The sequence below is a fragment of the Clarias gariepinus genome, chromosome 12, assembly GCF_024256425.1.
Source record: "Clarias gariepinus isolate MV-2021 ecotype Netherlands chromosome 12, CGAR_prim_01v2, whole genome shotgun sequence".
NCBI lineage: Eukaryota > Metazoa > Chordata > Actinopteri > Siluriformes > Clariidae > Clarias > Clarias gariepinus.
This window is the reverse complement of record NC_071111.1, coordinates 3,164,020-3,188,411: the sequence shown is the minus strand read 5'-3', so window position 1 is coordinate 3,188,411 and position 24,392 is coordinate 3,164,020. Positions and strand designations below refer to the sequence as shown.

The following is a 24,392-nucleotide window of genomic DNA, read 5'->3' as shown; positions in this document are numbered from 1 at the left end:
CAATAACAGTAAGTGATTCAGTTACCTTTTTGGTCATCCTTGGTTGAGCCAGGGTCTGGTTCATAAAACTTGATTTTCTTCGGTGGGTTGCGCTCTCTTTTGGGCAACTCTTTTTTTACACTGGGCTTTCTATTCTGTGAAACACAAATGTAAAACATTTTTAAGTGGTTCTTAGTTCATTTTAGCATGTCTCAGTTTGTTACAGCAATTTTTAGGTTGATATTATTTAAGTTTTTATATTATTAGAAGTTAGCACTTGTTTTTTATTGCTTGGAAACACCTGTTAATTGATATACCTAGAAAAGCAATATACCCTCCTCCAAATGCTGTAGGTCTCTAATTTATGATTGTACCGGTACATGACTGCTTCCATTTTTTCTAAATTTAAATTACAAAAAAAAAAAAAAAACACATTTTGGAATATGCAAAAATAACTTTTATATTGCATGCAAAAAAAAAAATGATTTTTTTTTTTCAAACCTGCAATGTTAACCTGCAAAGGGTAGCTAAAATTTTTTCACATAGTCTGGTTATTGTTGCTAGATTACTTGTAATTAAACTTAAAAATAAAATAGCAGCTAAAAAATTTAAACATCTTAAAAGATAAGTTTCCACAAAAAATGAAGCATGAACATGACCTCTGCGTGCACTGCATCTTTCCTCAGAATGGAGGGTTCGAATGCGGCTTCAATTGCTTTGCACGAGGAAGAATTAAATCATTTAAACAAGCTTCGTGTTTTATACTTCGCATATATATTTTTTATTTTATAGCATGTTAACAACAACCTACTATATTAAGGGTATCGCCTAATACTATACTAGATGCCATGCAATAAAATACTCTGCCGCGTAATATTCTCGACATGATAAAAATCCATAAAGACAGTCTAACATGTGATAATATGGTTAGTTAACGTATAGTCAGTTAATTTTTACACTTCCACCTCAGGACGTGTTTATGAAATGAGCCACAACTTTTTTTTTTTTTTTTTTTTTTAAACAAGCCTCATCTTAAATGTACGCCAACACGCGCGCGCGTCTTTTATCCGCTCCGGTACTTTAATTAAACAGCACGCGAGAGATGAGCCAAAGACAGAGTCCCTATTGGAATTTAAGTGAACCTGGCGACCACTTCAAATTATATTTTTTTCTGAAGGTGTGCGGGCTCCACCAATTTTCCACCAATCTGCAGTATCACTTACCCACCACGGTAAAGTTAGTTTTATGGAGCCACAGGTGGTCCATGCTAAAGGTTAGCTAAAGTTATTATTTAACGTTGCCACGTATGGGACTAGCCTCCTCAAAAAGTTTCACAATAAACAAACACTTTCCTTTAAAATATTATAAAGTCATACTCAAATTGCATTTAATAAGGACTTGGCTTACCTTTTACTGTAAGGTGCTGCTTTGCGTATCCTCCTCATTCGTCCTGCGTACTTTAATGGTGCTCTTGGCGTTCTTCTTAATTCAGCCAACCGCGTTAATTAACCAATCAGGACGCAGCTTGCGCAATGGATTGCGCTGCTGTCAAATGAAATTTCTAATGCTGTCATTGTGCCCACCTCACCTGTAGGGTTCAAAGTTCACATCTTTGTGCCAAATTAGAGCAGCTCCAGTAAGGTGAGTGGATGGAGCTATTTATTACTTTTGCCAAATAATTAATATTAATAATCTGTTTTTTTAAGACTTTTGTAATAACCTGTTACTAAGTGTAGCTTAGTATTTTCTTTTTCATTTGAATGTACTCAGATGTAGGAAGACAACTTGGAAGTTTAAATAAATTAAAATATGATAAAACTGTATTTGTAATTTAATAATAAAACTGTTATTGATATAAATGCTAATAATTAACAAATATTAAATGATTGAGTATATTTTTGTGCATTGTGACAACACCTTACTAAGACACTTAATGTTGTTTATTATATATTTTTATAAATTTTGTGGCTTGTCTGTTTACTTTATTACACAGTAATTATGGATTAATTGCAATAGCCATATAGGAAGGTAAAAGTAAAAGTTAGAAATACATTTTTATGTTGAACATATGTGCAATTTTTTGTCTGTTATTTATATTTACAATTATTTCAGATAAACAGTTGACGCTTAATAAAATGACACAGAAGTACGACTCACGTTGGAGGAGAAAAGTCAAGATCCACCTAAATACTTGCAAAAGATACAAAAGAAAGGTAAGAAGGTTTTTTTTGTTGTTTTTGGAGCTGTTGTTATAGCCTTATATTTTATCTAAAGCATTAAATCAGGTGTTGACAAAAAAGTAGGAACAGCATCTGTATATATTCCAGTGCAGTTTTACAGCTGTTAGCCTCTGAAATGACCATTAAAATAAATCAAAACTTCTTTTAGAACATTCTTATGAAGGGGGATTTATTGCAGGGTTTCTTGTTTTATGTACTGTAGGTGTAGGGGAAAAAAAAAGGATATTAACTATATTATTGTTCTCTATTTTTAGCCAGATACACAAAGTGCGGAAAATACATAAATACATAAAAATGTATAACTTATAAATAAATTTATAATTACATAACTAAAAATTTAAAAATAAAAAAAAATTAAAAAAAAAAGTTAAAAAATACATTTAAATGTTTAACATAGTTTCTTTTGTGTGTGTGCATTTGAAAGGTGAAAACTCTTAATCTTTGCTACTTTTTAAAAATAAAATAATAAAAGTTTTTTTCACCAAAAAGTAATGTTTTTGTGTTTTATTTACTGGGGTGTTGTTAGGCCAACTTGTTCTTATAGAAGTCTAATCACTTGAACCAACAAGTAAAATTATTTCTTCACTTTACCAATTGGAATTAGTAGATTCCAATTGGTGGAATCTACTAATTGTTTTTGACCAACTTGACCCTAGAGATGAATAATTAATTGAACCAGCAACTTCAATGGAAAGAGGCAACTTTCTTTTTTGACTAGTTGAAAAGTTGGGCTAAGTCAACTGTAGAACTGTAGTGCACTGACTACATATGTAAATTAGAAAAAAAATTGAGTTAAAGATTTTGAACTAAAAAGCATGAAATATTTGAGTTGAGTGAGTTAAAAAAAGCAGAGCAAATTGTTGCTAACTTTTACCTTGATGTATCCTATTCTTTTTACAGTGTAAAAAGTAGCTAAAACTCACCAATATTAATTTTTCAATCTCTGTGCGTGAGAGTCAAGGGCGTAAAACCATACTGGATGCCCGTGATCTCCGGGCCCTTAAACGAAACTGCACCATAAACAGGAATGCTACGGTAAAGGAAATCACAGAATGGGCTCAGGAATACTTTCAGAAACCATTGTCAGTGAACACAATCCACTGTGCCATCCGCCGTTGCCAGCTGAAACTCTACAGTGCAAAGAAGCCATTTCTAAGCAAGATCCACAAGCTCAGGCGTTTTCACTGGGCCAGGGATCATTTAAAATGGAGTGTGGCAAAATGGAAGACTGTTCTGTGGTCAGACGAGTCACGATTCGAAGTTCTTTTTGGAAATCTGGGACGCCATGTCATCCGAACCAAAGAGGACAAGGGCAACCCAAGTTGTTATCAACGCTCAGTTCAGAAGCCTGCATCTCTGATGGTATGGGGTTGCATGAGTGCGTGTGGCATGGGCAGCTTGCATGTCTGGAAAGGCACCATCAATGCAGACAAATACTGTATATTCAGGTTCTAGAACAACATATGCTCCCATCCAGACGTCATCTCTTTCAGGGAAGACCCTGCATTTTTCAACAAGATAAAGCCAGACCACATTCTGCATCAATCACAACATCATGGCTGCGTAGGAAAAGGATCCGGGTACTGAAATGGCCAGCCTGCAGTCCAGATCTTCCACCTATAGAGAACATTTGGCGCATCATAAAGAGGAAGGTGCGACAAAGAAGGCCCAAGACGATTGAATAGTTAGAGGCCTGTATTAGACAAGAATGGGAGAGCATTTCTATTTCTAAACTTGAGAAACTGGTCTCCTTGGTCCCCAGACGTCTGTTGAGTGTTGTAAGAAGAAGGGGAGATGCCACACAGTGGTGAAAATGGCCTTGTCCCAACTTTTTTGGGATTTGTTGACACCATGAAATTTTGAATCAACATATTTTTCCCTTAAAATGATACATTTTCTCAGTTTAAAGTTTTGTTCCGTGATTTATGTTCTATTCTGAATAAAATATTAGAAGTTGTCACCTCCACATCATTGCATTCAGTTTTTATTCACGATTTGTATAGTGTCCCAACTTTTTTGGAATCCGGTTTGTATACAGTCTGAATATATGTGCAGGAGTGATAATGTGTAAATGTTCAGAAGCTTACAGTTGCATGGAAATAAAGTCAGAAAAGGTGTGTGACAACAGTCTCTGCGTCTTCACAGAGATTTACACTACAATCTATGGACATCCCCTTTGGATTGGTAGAAGTAACTCAGTGTCAGGTCCCCTCTTGGCATATGTTTTAAAAATAAAAAAATGCTTATTTTAAGATATAATAAAAAAAAAAGACCTTAAAAGAAAATTTTACATCAATTTTGTTTCTTTAAAATAAGCAGAAACCCTGGTCCCCTCTTAGTAACATAAGCGTGTGTGTATGTGTGTGTGTGAGAGAGAGAGAGAAAGTGAGTGCATAGTCATACAAAACTACAGTACTATTAAATACGTTTATTTAATTACTAATGTTCATGTAGATTTTTATTTTCTACAGTGTGTGTGTTGTAAAGCAGTGTATGTTTTTTTTTTAACTTTGCAAATACATTTAGTCTGGATTTCATCATAATAATCATCAATATTTAGTTTACAAATTAATAATCATTTCTTAAAATAATGATGTGGATTTTTATAACATATTTCATCCACTAGATGGCAGTAAATCACTTCAGTTTAGGGAAACTTTTTGTTGCAGTTGACCTGCTGAGGGCGCTGTAATTAGGCAGCTGATTAATAATAAGAAGCAGAATTATTGTTATTATTAATAATAAAATAGCAAATACCATAATGTTAATGTTATCACTGATTATGAAAGAAAAAATTCCATGATATATGAACCCATGAATAATAGTGTTTATATCTGGAGTTATGATGTGTGTAATGTTGGTGTTAATGTAAGTCCTCATCATGTGTTTAATTCTGATTTATTTATTTTTTTAGTTTCTGAGAATAGAATAAAATCTTTATTGTTATTGTACAAGAACAGTGACATTTGATTTGTAATTCAAAAAAAAAACCTAAAATAAACACAATAAAAACATAAACATTGTGCAGTAGAGCAGTATACACTTGTGTCATATTAATTTTTCCCTGCATGTGATTTACTCAACTCAAACACAGATCATCACAATATACAAAAATAATAAACATTAAAACACTTTCATTTCATTAATTGTATAAAAATAGATGATTGTTACACAATAGGAGAAAAAGCTAATAAAACTCTGCATAATGCAAAATATTGAATTGTTCTCATTCTGTGAGGCTAAAAAGTCACCTTTACTTGTATATTGTTTATTAAGATTTAACATTAAAATTAACGAGTCGTCACTCATTAAAAAGTGAGAATATTGAATAAAACCTGAGATCACAAAACAAACATCTGAGAATATTAAAGAAATATTCGATTATTAAACAAAATCCTGAGAATAAGGAAAGAAATTGGAGGGTTTGAAGAAAACCTGAGAATTTCACATGAAAATCTGAGAATCCGTAATGAAACTTCCAACATACACAGCTCCCTAATAGAGACTGCAACAAAACATTCATTTCAATGATATGTTTTATAGTTAAACACACAGCATGAAACCTAGACGTATATATTGCTTGCATATTGTTTACAAAGACAAGATATTCAGATGAATTGTCAGAAATGTGTTGTAAAAGGAAAGCTGGAAACATTTGGTTCAGTAATAATGGAGCTGGTTTAACTCTCCCTAATCTATTTGCTAATAACAAGGTGAGAAAATGAACATGGTTCAGAATGCATGAAATTATTGGAAGTAGAATCAAATCATTGTTTGTGTTTATAAAAGTTGAAATGTAATTTCCTGAGAAAAGGCCTTTGGGGGCGTGTCTCAGTCACATGGTCCCTGTCTTTCTGAGATTTCTCCTCCACCTCATCATATTCTGTAAAATAAACACATTTACCTCTTTAATATCTCCTTTGTATTGGATTAATAGTCATTGTTTTGTAAAACCTTCAAATACAGTAAATGATGCACTATGTAGGATTTCTTTGATCTTTAAACAATAAATGAAGAGAATAGAGGACATTTATCAGATGAGTTTTCTTAATATTAACACAGGCCATGTGTATAAGATGTGATAGAGATGTCCATCAAATTTCACATCATTTTACAAACTGATTCAACTGTAGAAATGCTACAAAACAATAATACATTTTATATAGTATTACATTTCTATTTTCCTGTTAAATGTTTGGAATAAATAGATTCCAGTCCTTACAAGATTGTGTTTATAAAAATGTGGAAGTAAAAGAGCCATAAATATACAGGTCTTATCTAAAGTGTGTAATAAATCTGGCTGCACTTGTTAAATTACAGAACAGAGATTTGTTCTAAAAACAGTCAGCTGATGTTTATATTATATATCACAGGTAATATTTACAGTAGGTCTTATCTAAACTCTTTAATAAATGCACTTGTTAAATGACAGAACAGAGAGAACATTTGTTCTAAAAACTCTTCTGAAAGTTGATATTTATTATATACCATATATAATCTAATCATATATAATCTAATCTTTGACTTTGCTGCCTGTGCACTTATGTACATTACAGAATAAACAAGAAGTCACTCACCTTCTGTCTCTCCTCCATCCTGTTCCTCAGTGATGACATCATCATAATCTTCTGGATTGTCTAATCAACAAATAAATGAAGAAGTAATAAACCAGTGTGTGTGTTGATCTTATAGTAAAATACTGAGTTACTGAGTAGAACACGACGTTTATATGGAAAATAAAGATAACAGAAATAATTTAAATATATAAACTATTACATATTAACTTGATTATACTGATTTTATATTAACACTAAATTATAATAGGATTCCATGCATGTGAGGAGCTAAAAGTAAATATTTAAATTTATACACTATTAAATTATTAAAATTTTTATTAGTTAATTAAATTATTATTAAATTATATATATATATATTTATATATATATATATATATATATATATATATATATATATATATATATATATATTTATTGTCTACCAGCTGCTGTAGTGAGAAAAAGGATTAACCAATAGGAACGGTGCATTTTCCCATTAGTGTGTGAAAGCTACTAGCCAGAGACTCCACTATAACCACTGAGATATGGAGGTGAGAGCTGATGAAGTCGCCTGCTGGAGCTTTACTGCAGTAAGAGGAGAAGAAATTATATCACTCTTTATAAGATGGAATTTTAGCCCTTATCTACATGATTATTTATTAATTGATTGATTCATGTTTGTATTTATTTTTTGTAAAAATATTATAAATATTATAAATGTATTTTAAGGCAACATTCTTAATTTGTTTAGTTGTAGATTGTGATGTTAAAATCAAACAGGCAAGATTGAATTTTTATTTCCTCGTCACATTCAGATTAATTTGGAAAACTAATGCATTAATGATTTCAATTAATTTAAAATGTATATATAAATTAAAACTTTCTCTTTCGTGTAACCACTAGGTGCTATTCACATTAAATTAATAAATGCATAAATGTCTTAACTATTTAATGAAGTACATTTTATATTAAATAGTTTTATTATATTACACCTTTTTAAATTACATTATTTTTTATATTTAAATACTTCTTAATTAATAATTCAAATATTCACTATTAACATTTTTATTACTATTAATACTTTATATTAATATTACATGAGTGTAAGTGCTATATGTACATATATGGAGCTCATGTGTATTTCCCTTCCTCTGTTGCAGTACCACTCTGGGCCAGTAGGTGGTACTGCCACACTTTTCATGTCAATCTCATTTAAGGGCTTAAAATTATAACTTGTTGCTTCTTTTCATCAGCATTTTTAAATTCAGTTTGGATTTGCTCAAGTGATACTTTTGTAGAAATTAATAATTATATGTTACAGAGAATAGATTAAATAAAAAGCCATTAAATATTATTTAATTCATTATTGTTCAGTGATATTAATGTAGATTTTTAGGTTCCAAAATATTGTTAAATTGCTTAATTCATTATGTAAAATACATTTTGCTGAATTGTTTTAGATGTGGGTGTGGCTTATATTAAATGCAGCTGTAACCCAGTGTTCATAATTAGCCATAAGAAAATTATAGACTGGTTACTAAAATGATGTAAAATAATAATTATATTAAAGTAATATTAAAGAATCCAAACTAATAAAGGTTTTGATTATGACAGTGAAAGATGGAAGTAGACAAATAGACAGACTCTGAAATCCCCCCGTGCAAGCATGTGGTTTGTCCTGAAATCAGTTGTTTCTAAAGATCCCCCCTGTGGTTATTTACTAAATGGTTTGTCCCAGCTGGTTGTCTGTCCCTATTGGGTGAAAGGTCAAAAGAACGCGCGCGCAGCGCTGGAACTTTCTAGACTTGAAGAAGCGAATGGATTTGTGTTTTTTCCCTCACGATTAGGAGCAAATCATAGCAAATTGTTCCTGGAGTTAAATGTGATGACATTTATCTGATGAGTGCAACAGTGAGGGTCTAACATGTTAACAGTCTACTGGTTTGTATTGCTCTAGCGTGGACAGCAGCCTGGAGACTTGCTAGTTGCTAAGCTAATTGTCCGATGCTAAGCCACGTGTTTAATGTCACCGGTGTTAATGATAACATGTGGCATCTATTTTTCTGAGTGATGTACATCTACGTCACATTGTATTACTGTTGTGAATGATTTATATTATTATTATTATTTAACCTAAGCTTTATGATATTTTATGTTTTTTATTGCATTTTACTTTGTTGTCAGTAGTTCAACCAGTGCCATAAGCCATTGTAATATTTAATTGGTGAATTGATTTTGGGGATTCTGACCATATCTATAGGTCAGGTTTTTAGTCGAGACTGGACCCAGAACCTTTTCGAATTGATTTTTTTGGATTACTTTTCCCTGTCATGGATGACGAGCCCATAAGATACTATCAAGTTGATTGATCTTCAAGTGCGGTAGGAAGGATTGTGTCCACACACAATAACGAACCGAATGGAAATTCGTGTGATGATCCAAAGTGGAGCACCAAGACTCTAGTAGACCGGGCTGGTTTTATTTTCTTTGTGTGCAATCTTTTATTATCATTTTTTATTTACTTTAGTTACATATCGAATGCATCACTAGAGTTCTCTTTAAAAACATTAATGTAAATTGCATTCCCTTTGTGATGTTTGTTAACCATACACACCCTTAATTAGTAAATATAAATAGTTAAATTTTACTACTGTGTCCTGGGTTTCTGACTCAGTGCATCACTTAACTCTTGGCTCTTGCCAAACCTAGAACCTTCTGAAGCTGGTCTACTCTATAGAACGTGATGGTGCCACTTGTGGGCTACACAGCAGATGGGGCACTAATTCTAATAATTAATTAATGGAAAATGGTATTAAACTATTAGTATTTAAACATACATACATTTAAGGACTGTAAGATAAAATGATAGACAGAAGTAATTTTATTAATGACAATAATTACATTATTTACTGCTGAATTGTTTTAGATGTGGATGTGACTTGTATCGCAGCAGCATTATGAAAACAAATAAATGTACATCATCTTTGTCTGTTCCCTTTCAGGGGTCGCCACAGCGAATCATCTGCCTCCATCTAACCCTATCCTCTGCATCCTCTTCTCTCACACCAACTAACTTCATGTCCTCTCTCACTGCATCCATAAATCTCCTCTTTGGTCTTCCACTAGACCTCCTGCCTGGCAGTTCCAACCTCAGCATCCTTCTACCGATATATTCACAATCTCTCCTCTGAACATGTCCAAACCACCTCAATCTGGCCTCTCTGACTTTATCTCCAAAACATCTAACGTGGGTTGTCCCTCTGATGAACTCATTCTTGATCCTATCCATCCTTGTCACTCCCAAAGAGAACCTCAATCTCTTTAGCTCTGCTATCTCCAACTCTTCCTCCTGCCTTTTCTAAATAAATGTACATCATAAGAAAGTAAAAAAAAAAAGATTAATTAAACTTTACGTTAAAAAGAAAGTCGTCTGTGATTATTTGAAATGAAATGCATGAATTAATTCTCCACATTATGAATTGTTGAGTTCTTTTAGATGTGAGTGTGACTTCTGTCAAATGCAGCAGACGAGATGTTGATGTTAATCAGCATTTAGCGTCTCAGCACTGTGAGCTCTTGGAGCTACACTTTACTACACTTATAGCAAGACTTTTTTGTTGTGTGTTTGTTTTTCATCAGTTATTGTGGAGCGTCTGCTGTACACGTCCCTGCGGATGAGCTGTTACTATAGAAACCATAATGTAGTGGAACGAGTGCATTAATATAAACCTGTGATTTACAGCTGCAGTATGTCAGAGCTGCTGTTATAGAAAATGAATCAACATCAATCAGAATGCAGAATTCAGCAGCACATTGTTTAAAGTTTATTATAGAAATGTTTAAGGGGATTTTTTCTAATAACAGAGAAACTCCCTGACCTGTGGTGATGATTGTGTTTGTTTCAGCCATAACTGCATCATCATAGTTCTCGGACACGTCCTCTGTCAGAATGTAGAGATAAAAGCTATTAAATCCACATGAATGTCATTAATGATCATTTGGATGCAACACTGTCACATTATTATCATACCTGTCAGTATAACTGACTTCTGATCAGCTGTAATGACCTCATCATAATTCTCAGCTTCATCCTCTACACCAAAACACAGAGATTTAAAGAGATTTAAAGTTTACTGAAGTGGCAGTTTGTACACTGTGGATTTGTGTGTGTGTGTGTGCTCTCTAAAACAAATCCAAAAACAGAAGCACACCCTCCACGTTATCAGCGATGGGTCCAGCAGTGACGGCATCATCGTAGTCCTCTGGTGGCTCAACTCTTCCTGTATCACCTAAATGAAATAAAAGCAGAGGCTCTGTACAAACAGCTCCATCACATTCTGACCTCATGGTTTAATGTCAAGTCACTCAATTTATCTGATCAGTTAACAACTGCACCCACTTATGAAGTCACTGGTGTCGATGACATCATCATAATACTCAGCCTTTTCCCCAATCCCAGACTTTACTGGAAAAAGAAGAGTTTGTGTGTTTTTAAACACATTTATACTCAATAAAATCCTCATCCAAAGAAGCTTTGATAAATGTGATAAGAGGGATTTCAGAAGCTTAAAGTAAGATGAGGTTGATTGTGAGATCTCATGTGTCAGCATTAAAACACTGGAGTTACTGTAATTCTTCTATACAATACATCATAATCACGTCTCAGAAAGGACACATTTAGTCATTTCTCATCTTTAATTGCAATTCGAATATCTTTCAGTTAATGGAGTCAGACAAACTCACACTCTGGCCTTTTTTACCTGAGAGAAGCTCATCATCCACATGCTCATACCCAGAATGCTGTTCTTCAGAGAGGAGACTTCCTGTTAGAGAAGAGCAGGACAGGCATCAGACACACACACACACACACACACACCGGGTGTAAGGCAGGGAGAGGGGGGATGCACCTGCACAGGAAAGTCTGCACTCTTGCATGCACGCTCACACACACACACACACACACACACACACACACACACACACAGAGGCCTTTTTCAGACGTATGATATTTAACATTTTGAGTTTTATCAGTTCATAACAGACAGTCTTTCTGTCCAGTGGCCACATTGGCAGATATTTATCTCTCTATTTATCTCTTTATTTATCTCTCTCTTTCTTTCTTTCTGGCAGTGCTGAAGGTGAGTTCCCCCAGGACACCATACACACTAGAACCTCCACTGTTTCTGTAATTCAGACACACCTCACCTTTATGTAAATGTTTCTCACGGTTTCATTCAGACATGCCTCGAGACCGCGCGGTAAAACACACAGTACCAGCGTGATCTTTGCCATTCTCGTGAGATTCTATTGTACAAGTGAGGTCTAACAAATCCATCAAAAACTATCCATACAACCAGACGGGGTCAAAAATATTCTAAAGCAAAAATCCAACAATCAAAACGGCACTATGGGGGAACTAGAGTGTGTTTCTCTGGGATTTTACATTTATACTGTAACTGGAGAGAGAGAGGGAGAGAGTTTGTGTGTGTGTGTGTGTGTGTAAGAGAGAGACTGAGACTTTACAATGTCCTGAGTAAAAATCAGTAAATCAGTAAAAATTTCTCCCAAACTGCCACACAGCTGATCACATTTACACCCTATTATTTAAAATAACTCTAAAATATTGGCCTGTTTTATTGATTTACGAGTCTTTTGACTTCATTAGACACCGAGGCCTGTTCTCTAGAGCGGTAGAGAGTGGTGTAGGGGGGAAATCATATGATCTCATTAAGTCCATGTACAGAGAAGACGAGTGTGGAATAAGAATTACCTACAAACAAACACGTGTCATCTCTCAGGAGCGCGGAGTGCCACAGGGCTGCAGTTTAAGTCCAACATTATTCAATATATATATATATAAACAAATTGTCCTCTGTCCTAGAGCGGTCTGCCGCGCCTGGTCTCACTCTACACGACTCAGAGATTAAACTCCTTCTGTACACAGACGACCTGGTCCTGCTGTCCCCCGGCGCTCAGGGACTACAGGACAACCTGGACCTGCTGCAGCAGTCCTGTCAGACCTGGACCCTGACGCTCAACCTCAGCAAGACTGAAACTGTCATCTTCCAAAAAAATCGAGCTGTCAGGGAACAAAACACTCATTTAAACTACACACACACGAGACTGAACTTTATAATAACTAAACATTTACATATGATTATATACCATTAAAAGACAAACATTTGTAGAAATTCCAATTAGAATTTGTCTCAAAATATTTAAATCAGTGATTGAACCCATCTCCCTGTGTGTCAGTGAAATGTGGGTCTCGCTCACACACCAGCAAGTCCACACGGGACAAACAAATGATTTTAATAGAAACACCAGGAATAACACGTGCAGGGCAGAATAAGGCCGAGATCAGTTACTGATAAAAATACACTACAGGGACATTAAATTCTGGAAACATCTAAAAGAGAGCGAGCCACGCCCACTCCATTATAAAACTCTGCAGTACCAAGAGTCGAGCAAAGATACCATCATCAGTCCCCTTGTCCAACTGGTCCTGAGTCACTGCACCACAACACACACTAATACACACTAACACACATTGAGTAAGGCAGAGAGAAGGGGGATGCACCTGCACAGGAAAGCCTGCACTCTTGCATGCACTTACACACACACACACACACCGGGTGGATTTAGTGACAGCTACCCGGGGTGACATCCTGCCAGCGGCGGCACTGATCTGAATGCTCAGGATGGTGATAACATTTGCATGATCAGTTTTCTATCACTCTTTTGCGTGCCACATATTTTCATGTCACCGTGTGGGACATTAATCTCCAGCCCTGATTCTAGTTTGTGAACGAGGCAGGGAACTGACTGAAGCTCTCCCACTCAGTTGTACGAGATGGGGAGGGAGCGGATGAGATGGACATCACCTCAGGTCTCCTGCAGGAATCCCGGGGCACGTGCCCCAGTACTGATCTGCTGAGCCCCAGTAACATCTCACATTCAACTTTTAACAAGATCCTAGATTTGGATTCAGTGGATTTATTTAGACTGATAATAATGTGAAGGATCTTTTTATCCACAATGTCAAAGCAACACGGTTTAACTAACAATACAAGCTAAGACGCACCATGTGATCAGGTTGTTACACCACAGTGTGTGTGTGTTTGTGTGTGTGTGTGTTTGTATGTGTGTGTGTGTGTGTGTGTGTGTGGGATTTGACCATGTCCAAAAGAAGAATAAGGTCTGTTGCATGTTACTATGATGGGACCAAACTATGTTTTATTAATAATAATACAGCTATGTCATCAGTTTATGAGTGTAAAATCATGTATGAAATAGTTTTAGACTTAAAAATATTGTCCTCATAAGCTTTTCAGCGCTCTTTCACATTAAATTTCACAGTTGGTCCCCTGCCACACTCACAAACTAGAACGAAGTTAATTGACCCACACGGTGACATGAAATCATGAGACGTGCAAACAAGCGATAGAAAGCTGATCATTTTAAACTTTTATTTCCTTTTTTCCCCTCGACAAGATGCCTCCCTGGAAGAACACATTTCATTTATTTTTATAGATGTAATAATAAAAAAAGTGCTACAAATTAATTTGATCAATAAGATTAAAAGCATCAACAGTCTGTGGCGTACTCAGATACTCAAGGAGAGCATTCTAAAATAGCTTCAGTCTGGGAGCTGTTCAGCTGCAGGAAATTTTTCTTCATCCATGACTTTATCTCCTCCAAACAGATGGTCAAAGTGGATGATGGCAGAGTAGAAGAGGAGGTTGATTTTATACTGAGGTAGAGCTGAGTATCATCAGTATATCAATGAAATAAAATACCATGTTGGCTGATGATACAGCCCAGGGCAAGCATACAATATAAACAAAATAGGAGTACAGAGTACAGAGCCCTGAGGAACACCACAGGTGATATTGTGTGTAGCGGATTTAGCCTCTCCCAGGGCAACATGCTCCATTCTTTCAGTAAGATAAGATGAGAACCAGTTGTAAACACAGGCAGAGAGTCCAACAGTGTGAGGTAATCTGTAAAGAAGAATGTTGTAATCAACAGTAACAAAGCACGAAGACAAGTCCAACAGGATGAGAAGTGATGGAAAACCAGCATCAGCCGACATCAGCAGGTCATTCGTGACTCTAACCAGAGCTGTTTCCATGCTGTGGCAGGGGCGGAAACCAGACTGGAATTTCTCAAACAAATTATTTGGTTTTAGATAAGACTGAAGCTGTGCAGCAATTACTTTTTTTTCAGCACTTTTGAAAGGAACGAGAGGTTAGAAATGGGCCTGTAGTTTGCAAGTACTTCTGGATCTAAGGTGGATTTTTTTTAAAGTGGTCTGATGACAGCAGATTTCAATGTAGCGGGAACATATCCAGTCTGGAGAGAGTGATTTATTATCCTGGTAATCAGGGGACTTATAGCACAAAGGTTGGATTTAACCAAATCTGTAGGAAAAGGGTCCAGAGCACAATTTGATGGTTTCATCTTTCTGACAATCAGCTCAACCTCTTGCTGCGTAACTGTAGAGAAACAGCTGAAAGGTTGCAAATTCAGTTCACATATCACTCACCTCTTTGAGTGGAGCTTGTGATTCTTCTAGTGATGTAACTGTGGTTGATCTCCTCATAGACTGCCTCAGGCTGAGTCTTACGCTTCGTCTTAGAGACAACTGGAAGTGCATAATAATAATAATAATAATAATAATAATAATTAGTGTTATAGAGAAAATAAACTGTGTGAATGTGTGGTACCTCTCCTGAGGCTTCTGTTCTGGTAAAACAGTACCACCAGAAGCACTAAGGCCAGGAAAAGCAGCATTCCCAACACAAGGAGAACCAGTGGAGGCGTGGATGGAGGTCCAGGTGATGGAGAATTTGGAGTGGCTCTTCCTGAAGTCAAAAACACAGAAAAGGAACTTAATATAAGACTGTAATCACAAATATTTAGAAAAATGTTGAACAGTAACAAATATTGTATTGTAACAAATATACATACCTAATGTGGTGGTGGTGGTGGTGGGTGTAGGGCTGGACATGGGGAATATTTCTGTACCTACATAAAGAAAAAATAATAATATAGCAATAACTATATTAGTTTAGTGTCTGAGCTTTTAAGCTAACATCTAAGATCATAAAAAAGTTATCAAGTCTTAACACTGTGAGAAAAGTGTAGTGAGTGGAGAGAGAAAGCTGAAAAGTTAGCACACCCCTCTGACCTGCACAGGTGACTCCAGCATGAGAGCAGTCAGTGTGTTTCTTCAGGGAATGGTGACAGTCCCACAGGTGAATCTCATCCCCTCGACACTTCACTCTGTTCAGCCAGATAGTCCCTTCACCAGGACCAAAGCTAACATTCCTATCAGCACTCAGCGCCGAGCCACAGCCCAGCTGTCTGCACACCACCTGAGCGTTACTGATGTTCCACTGATTATCACAAACGGAGCCCCACGTAGCGTTATGATACACCTCCAATCTCCCAGAGCAGCTTCCCTTTCCTCCACTCAGCCTGAGAGACCAGTGCTCTACATCACATGAGGAAACACACCAACACTGAAGAACAGCTCCACTCACACACTGAACTACAACACTATGGTTATAGAACCTCATATTACACTCAACATGGTCGGGTTTAACAAGAATGTTACATTTCTGTAATTTCTTTGATGAGTAATAATTAAAAAATATGTAACATGGTAATTTAAAGTGAATAATAGTAAGTAAAGTTAAATAATTTGTAAGTAAAATTATTTGTTTTAATGTAATTCTTTTAGAGTTCATTTAAGTCCAACTGGACTTATATAAATGCAACATGGTGTTAAATTAACCCAGACTGTGTCTGGGGAATTCTACTGTGAGGATTACTGTGTGTGAATTCTACATTAAGGAATGCATTAAAATGTAGACTTATAGCTTTGCCCTATATTTCCTTACTTGAGCAGTGTTTCTGAGAGGGAATTGGAGAACACTTTTGTTGTGTATGTAGAGACTTTTCATCATCTGCAGTAATAAAATACACACATTAATTAAATGTTACACATGCAGGATTTCATTTCATTTACCTCATTATAGATCTGATCTGTTCAACAGCAGTGTTGGGTGTAACTTGGAGTACTTTTTTGATGTAACGAGAAATCTAATGTGTTACGTCCGCCATTTAAGTTCTCAGTTATTTATTTATTTTCATCCATGTTTTTAAACATTTAATCCATTATTCAGACAATTTATGTAATCCATGAGCCAGACAGCAGTCACTCCCAATCCGTTAGTGTGTGTGTGTGAAAGTTGTCCTACAAGCCCCGCCCCTGATAACCTGCCCCCCTCTGTTATTCCTGCTGTTATACCCCTATATATTATGCATTTGACTATGTGAGGACCGACGTACGGAAAGATGGAAACCGAATCATTAAAGGTATTTCTGCTGTTATACCCCTATTCCACCCATGCGGTTTAACTATGCGAGGACCGATGCGTAGAAAGATGGAAACCTAATTTGCGGTGAATCATGATGAACCGTACTTACGGCCACCGCACGAAACCACGTAGGTGATTAGTAGTTAACAGATTATAATTTAATAATAATTACAATAATAATAATAATAATAAAGGTCTTAAAACAACATTCATAAGGAATCACACAGGAGTTTTTATTTTCTGCAATGGAAAAGTACTCGAACTAGTTACTTTTATCAGAATGTAACGCTGTAATGTAACTGATTACTTTTTAATGGCAGTAATTTTGTAATGTTGTTAGATACTTTAAAACGTAACGTCCTCCAACACTGGTCAACAGTTGCAGACTGTTAAGGTGGGCCTGGGGTTTAAATATGTGTCCTGCCAATCAGTACTGTAGTCCAATGTCTTACCCACTGATCTAACCCAGTCCCTGACAAGTCCAAAGCAGACTTTGCTCAGACATTTTCCACATTATTATTATTATTATTATTATTATTATTATTTAAAACACTGTTCACAATGAAACAGCAGTTTATGGAACTGAACCAGAAAGTCTGACTTCACCCACCTGTGCAGATAATATGAGCCACATCCTCATGATCATCACATGTGTTCTGTCCCCAGGGTGAAGATGGACACTGCCACAGATTAGAGTCGTGTTTCCTACACTTCAGATCATCCAGCCAGTTAGGAGCAGATTTGACTCTTGCTTCAGTGTTTGACAGACTGCCACGTCTTCCACAGTTCAGCTCTCGACACACCATGTTTACTGTCTCATCATCCATCTGATTGTGACACACATTACCCCAGGTTCCATTGTAGAACACTTCCAGATTCCCCTGACAGCCGTCTGTAAGTCGTATCTCTTTAAACTCTGGGAGAAGAGCATTTCATACATACAGTATGTTTTATACATACAGTATTTATCTGGTCTAATCTCAATTATCACACTGTGCCTGATCACACAAATGTATTTTAACCTCCTAACAATTAGGGACGGTGATATTCATCTGCAGGCCTTGTACTCATTTTGTTTGTCAATTGTTCAACAATCTGTGTGTCAGCTTACCATGTCATATCTACAAACCTAAGCCCCTAATCCCCTCAATTTACCAGTTGTTATTTAGATAGAAACAGACCCTTCTAGGCTACCCAAGCTGCTGCACTCGTTTGATGCCCCAAACTTTATGTATATTGTATATCTTTATACTCCAGCACTGCATCATTGCAGCTGCAGCACTGGACTTACTGGTGGCTGGAATGCAGGTGTAATTTTCAGAAGATTGTTCAATACAGAATAGCACTATTTAAAAAAAAGTTAGTTAAATGGCATGGTTTCTTCCGACTGGGAACCAGACATTTATCAGAACTCTGTAAGAATAAATCTAATTGAATCACACTGTACATGGAGGTCATCCGATGATCAGACAACCACAGTTCTATGAATAACAACCTTTTACATTTACCTTTTTGAAGAATATTGGATGATTGTTCCCCAAATTAAGAATACAGACCCATGGAGATAATGCTGTAAAATAAAGCACACTGTACCTGAGCACACGACTCCTACGTCCTCCTGGTGTCCACATTCCCCCTCTTCACACAGCTGAGATCTGCAGTTCCACAGGGACGTCTCGTTCCCCTCACACTCCACCTCATTCAGCCATATGGACCCAGTTCCAGGACCAAACCAGGCTGGTATGTGGGTACTGAGGGCCACTCCACACTGCAGCTGTTTGCATACCACCTGCGCATCCTTGATATCCCACGAGTCATCACACACTGTCCCCCACGAGCCGCCGTGGAAAACCTCCAGCCTTCCTGCACAGTCTCCCCCAGAACCAACCAGCCTAATGGACCTAGGGTCTAAAATATGAAATGAACATAACTTTCTAATACATTTGATGAGTCTGTATATTTAATAAGAATATTTTAAAAGAGCATATTACTGTTGTTAATAGTTGCTCATTTGTCGGTGTTGTGCTGCGTACCTGAGCAGGTGATGTACAGCTGTTCCCCAGAGCTGCAGTTGACAGGTTGTGCACTGCTGCAGTTCCCCAGATGAGCTTCACTCCCAGAGCAGCTGAAACCCGTTACACACATGTGTTTGTGTTCAGTGGTGGATGGAGAGGAGTGGTAGTTCAGCACAGAGCCACAGCCCAGCTGTCTGCAGAGCACAGACGCCTCAGACAGACTCCACGAGTCCAGGAGAACTCTCCTCCAGTCCTGCCTGAAATAAATCTCCACCTCCCCCTGACACTCGCTCCCTCCAGACAACCGCACTCGCCCCTCATGAAACGCCATGGATGATCCTGAAGCAGAAGGACATAATTTAAATATTCTAATGAACACTGAGTTTATTCACTAACGTGGTGTAGGTTAATGGAGGTTAATATCTCACCATTACAGATGACTCCAGCATCATGTTTATGAGAACATGCAACTCTACTCCATGATGAGACGCCACATTGTGATAGGTGTGTCTCATTCCCCTGACAATCAAACACATCAGCCCAGATGTGGCCACTCCCCTCCCCAAACCAGTCCACCTCCACCACAGCCACAGCACTTCCACAACCCAGCTGTGCACAGAGAACATCTGCAGCTCTCATATCCCAGCTTACAGCACAAACTGTGCCCCAGTCACTGAGGTACTGGAGCTCCACTCGACCAGAACAGGAGTCCGGTCCGTTCACCAGCCGCACCTCTGTGTGACCTGAACAAACAGCCGAAAGCTCAGTGAAAGAGGAACATTAACAAAGACATCATAATGTTTGACAGGTATGTGGTCTTTAACAAGATTTTATGTCATGATACTTAACCAGAACATATTAATCCCACATCGTTGTCATGGGAGCAGTGTGAGTGATTGAGTGAAGATGTTGTTGGACAAAAGGCAATCTCAGATTCAGTTCCTCTACACTGAAGCTCCTCTGTCCACACCTGACCCTCCCCTCGGCCAAAAGCAGCTGATCCCAGCACCTTCACAGGAATTCCACAGCCCAGTTGTTGACAAACAACCTCTGCATCCTGCTGGTCAAAGTCAGCATCACACACTGGGGCCCAGGAACGTCCATGATACACCTCCACTCTCCCAGAACACCGGTGAGGACCAGCAGACAGTCTTGGTTTTTTCTCTGTGTTTTATTTAATTTTGTAAACATTGTGCACATTTTCAACAAGACTGAATATAAAAAAAATTTAGTTGCAATGTACTTTAAACAGATCTAAAGTGCACTTAAAATTAATGCAAAAATAAAAATAACTTTTTGTCAAATCAAGAATGTAACAAATGGCATTTTGTTTTTCTAAATACAGTCATTTGTTGCATAAGTTCCATTTGAACAACACCTAACTGCCCAAGTATGTGCTCCAAAATTTTTTTATTTTTTTTATTCATTCATTCTGTTATTCTCTACCTCTTGAGCTGTACAGGGTCACTTGGGGTATTGAAATAACAGTTTCATTACAATATTATATATAGCTTTGTAAAGCATGATTTTGGAAAATAAAACTAATCCAATAATATTTTATTTCACAGAACATACATATCATGGACATTAAATGACACGATCCTGACGTTTACAGACGTTTACCTGAGCAGATGACTCCAGCATCAATAATATGATCACAGACATGTCCCCCTTGTGAGCTACAGTTGTTCAGTGTTGACTCAGATCCCCTACAGTACAAATCATATATCCAGATTTCTCCTGATCCTTGTCCAAACTCAGCCCAGTACCGCAGATCTACAGGCTCCCCACAGTGCAGCTCTCTACACACCACTGCAGCATCTTTCATATCCCAGGCAGAACCACACACTGTTCCCCACTGTCCATCATGAAAAACCTCCACTCTCCCAGCACAGCGACTTCCACCATTCACCAACCTCACGCCATCTTAGAGAGTGAGAAAATAAAGTTAGTTGGAAAAAAGGATCAGGTTCGCTGAATCACTGTGTAAAATAATCAACATAAATATACTTAATTGTCTAGACAAAAAAGACAAAATTTAAATGGGTTCTTTCTTATTTTCTTCCTTTCGTTCTTCAGCTTTCTCCATAATTTTTGTGACCTAGTGCTAAGAACAGCATCACAGTACTCTGGTATGTTGTCTGTCACAATTTAATCACTGACAGTAAATCGACTTTGGTGTAATTTATGTTTATGATTGACAGCACAAAACTGTCACATTATCATCATACTGTACCTGTTAGTATAACTGTCTTCTGATCAACTGTAATGGTGTCATCATAAATTGTAGGTTCCTTCTCTACTTTAAAACACACATAATTGTATTGGTAAATTCATAATGAACATCAAAGTTACAGAAATATTGTTTTGAGAGTCACAATAACTGGACCCCAATTGTCAGAGTGGTAAAGTGTTTGCCCTATCATCTAGAAATTCCGGATGATGCTGTAGCCTCCCACAACCAGGGGCCTGGAGAGACCTGATTGGCTGAGCTCTCTCACAGGGGAGGGATGGGTAGTACTCTGTGCTGTCACAACAATCGCGGCTCTCAGTCAATCTCAAGCGTTTGTGAGCTCACGCAAGCAGAATAAGCAGATAGTGTTGTCCTCTGTGTTAATTATGCTGCTTCCAACAGTATATACTGTAGTATAGTGAGCAATTCGAAAAAATGAGGTTGGCTGGCATCACATGGCTTGGAGGAGACGTGAAATTCTTTGGCCCTCCCTGACTGGTCGTAGTAGCCTCGATTGAGGAGTACCCTAATGATGGGTGGGACTTGGACATGTCTAAATTAGGGAGAAAAATCTGGAAAATCACGGATCACAACAATTAAAGCCGGCTGGATTATGAGTCAGTGACTTCAGTCCAAAAGTAATGCTTGTATGAGTGCAGGGACAGTTCTTGTTATTTTGATTCAGGTTATACAGGTACTCAAGTGGATTTTTTTTTTTAACTCCTGATTATTATAATTCATAATGGTGGATTCATGGTTGAATTTGCCCTTTTTCCCAATGCTTTCAGAAGGGGAGTTAATAATAATACTAATAATATAGTATACTAATACTATCTAATATTCAATTTTAAATATAGCACACAATGTGGTGGCCAGTTTATGTCTGAAAATAATTTCTCATGCTCCCGGAACCATTCTTTCACAATCAGAGACTTGGAATATGACCAGAAAGTAAAAATTTATAAAGTGATAACCTGATCATTCAGAAACCGGAGTAACTGGAGAAAACCCACCAAGCACGAGGAGAACATGCAAACTCCATGCACACAGAGACGGGAATCGAGCCTGGCCAGGAATCGAACTCGGAGCCTAGAGGTGCAAGGCGACAATGCTAACTACAACACCACCGTGCCGCCCACTTTCAATTAAATTCAATTACATTTTATTTGCATAGCACTTTTAACAATTGTCATTGTTGCAAAGCAGCTTTACACAATCAACAGAGAATTATGGAAGTTTGCATAAAATGTGAATGTGTATGACTCAAAATAATTAGATATTAGTAGTAATGTAGACTTCGTTTTATTGCCATATCATTTGCTGAGCCTATACCTGGCCAATTGAAGCAACCGCCGATCATAACACTGCCAGAGTGTTGTACAGAGGCCAGTGTGCATGATGGGTGCATCGCTTCATGCAGTTCTCTTCTTACCCTCACTCACTCTACAATAGGATCAATTTGGACTCATTAGACTACGTGACCTTTTTTCAGCCCTCCAAAGTCCATCTTTGAAGCCTTTTTTTCTGATAAGCATTATCAGAAAATGATGATTCAGCATTATCCTTAAAGGTTATAATGCGCCTCCGAGTGGCGCAGTGGTAAAGTGCTCGCCCTATCATCCGGAGATCGCTGGTTCGGTTCCCGGGTGATGCTGTAACCTCTCACAGCCGGAGCTCTCGAGGGAGCTAAATTGGCCGAGCTCTTTCATCAGGGAGGGATGAGAGATACTTAGTGCTCCCACATTAATCACGGCTCTGTGTCTGTGAGCTCGTGCACGCGGGGGAAGAGAATAGCGCTGTCCTCCGAGTGTGTTACGCAGCCCCTAAAGGTGCGCGAGCAATTCGAAAAAAAAGAGGTCAGCTGGTGTCACGTGATTCGGAGGAAACATGTGACAAACCTTCTGGCTGAATGGTAGTAAGTAGCCTTAATGTGGGGGGAAGGAATTGGACACGACTATATTAGGGAGAAAATCAGGGGAAAAAAAGGTTATAATGCACACTGAATGGTTACACTGAACATCACACTGAATGGTTACAAAATTCAAGTAATTTCAGCAAAATCTTATTGCCAAATTATTTTCTGCACCTAAAACAGGTCCATCAATTAATTTATTTCTTTTGGACTGGTGGTGTATGATGATTAAACCTTTACCTGAGCAGGTGATTCCAACATCATGTTCGTGTTTACAGAAATCTTCATACCATCCCAGTGTGCTACAGTTCTTCAATGTTGACTCTGATCCACTACAGTCCAAACCCTTCATCCAGATCGGTCCTGATCCATGTCCAAAATGAGCAAGGTAGCGCACATTAACAGGCTCCTCACAGCCTAGTTCTCTGCACATCACTGCAGCATCATTCATGTCCCATCCAGCACTACACACTGTTCCCCACTGTCCCTCCTTAAAAACCTCCACTCTCCCAACACACCGACTGCCATTCACCACTCTCACATTGCCTAAGAGAAAGAGAGACAGAGAGAGAGAGAAGATTGCAAATGTATCACAACCTCAGGGAGAAATAAGTAAACTGAAAACGCTCATAAAAAACTTTTTTTAAACTGTATTACCAATAAAATAAAATAAAAAATAAAAATTATGCAGTCACATACACACAGGCAACTAATCAAGGAGTCCATGCACATCAATAGCTTCCAGAAGCATTCATAAAAAATAAACATCAGAAATAAATAGTCATTAAAAATATAACAACATATCTTAAACATTATTAATAAATTCATGAACAAATAATCACTATAAATCCTGAAGAAAAATAGATTTGAGTAAAGTGAGAATAAGATCCTCCCAGGACAGGCTGAGCACACATAATCTGTCCATTAAGACCCGACAGTATAATAAACCATGTCTACATCAGAACATTTCAGGATGTTCACTTTTAACTCTACACCAAACATCCTGTTAGAGAATGAACATACACACACACACACACAGACACACACACACACACTTACTTTGCATCCC

The 24,392-nt window shown here is 37.4% G+C and overlaps 1 protein-coding gene across 1 annotated transcript; it reads right to left on the bottom strand.

Annotated features, from left to right (window-relative positions):
- Window positions 1–5,900: 5,900 nt before the first annotated feature.
- Window positions 5,901–23,863, bottom strand: LOC128533921 (scavenger receptor cysteine-rich type 1 protein M130-like). The gene is made up of 20 exons (XM_053508156.1): window positions 23,558–23,863; window positions 21,415–21,477; window positions 20,802–21,104; window positions 20,028–20,342; window positions 19,607–19,921; window positions 19,197–19,517; window positions 18,757–19,071; window positions 17,774–18,079; window positions 16,684–16,749; window positions 15,969–16,274; window positions 15,749–15,805; window positions 15,505–15,642; window positions 15,324–15,422; window positions 11,536–11,598; window positions 11,175–11,240; window positions 10,987–11,064; window positions 10,806–10,868; window positions 10,654–10,716; window positions 6,797–6,856; window positions 5,901–6,102 (listed from the first exon to the last, which is right to left on the bottom strand). The coding sequence occupies exons 1-20, from the start codon at window positions 23,772–23,774 to the stop codon at window positions 5,987–5,989; spliced, it is 3,330 nt and encodes a 1,109-aa protein (XP_053364131.1). The 5' UTR covers window positions 23,775–23,863; the 3' UTR covers window positions 5,901–5,986.
- Window positions 23,864–24,392: the final 529 nt, after the last annotated feature.

Bases quoted from the DNA above. Each gene is read 5' to 3' on its own strand.
- LOC128533921 (XM_053508156.1), bottom strand. From the start codon at position 23,774: ATGAATGATGCTGCAGTGATGTGCAGAGAACTAGGCTGTGAGGAGCCT. The intron at 15,423-15,504 runs GTACCACACATT...ATGCACTTCCAG, and splicing joins GAACAGAAGCCTCAGGAGAG to TTGTCTCTAAGACGAAGCGT. The intron at 11,241-11,535 runs GTAAAAAAGGCC...TTCTTTTTCCAG, and splicing joins GGATGATGAGCTTCTCTCAG to TAAAGTCTGGGATTGGGGAA.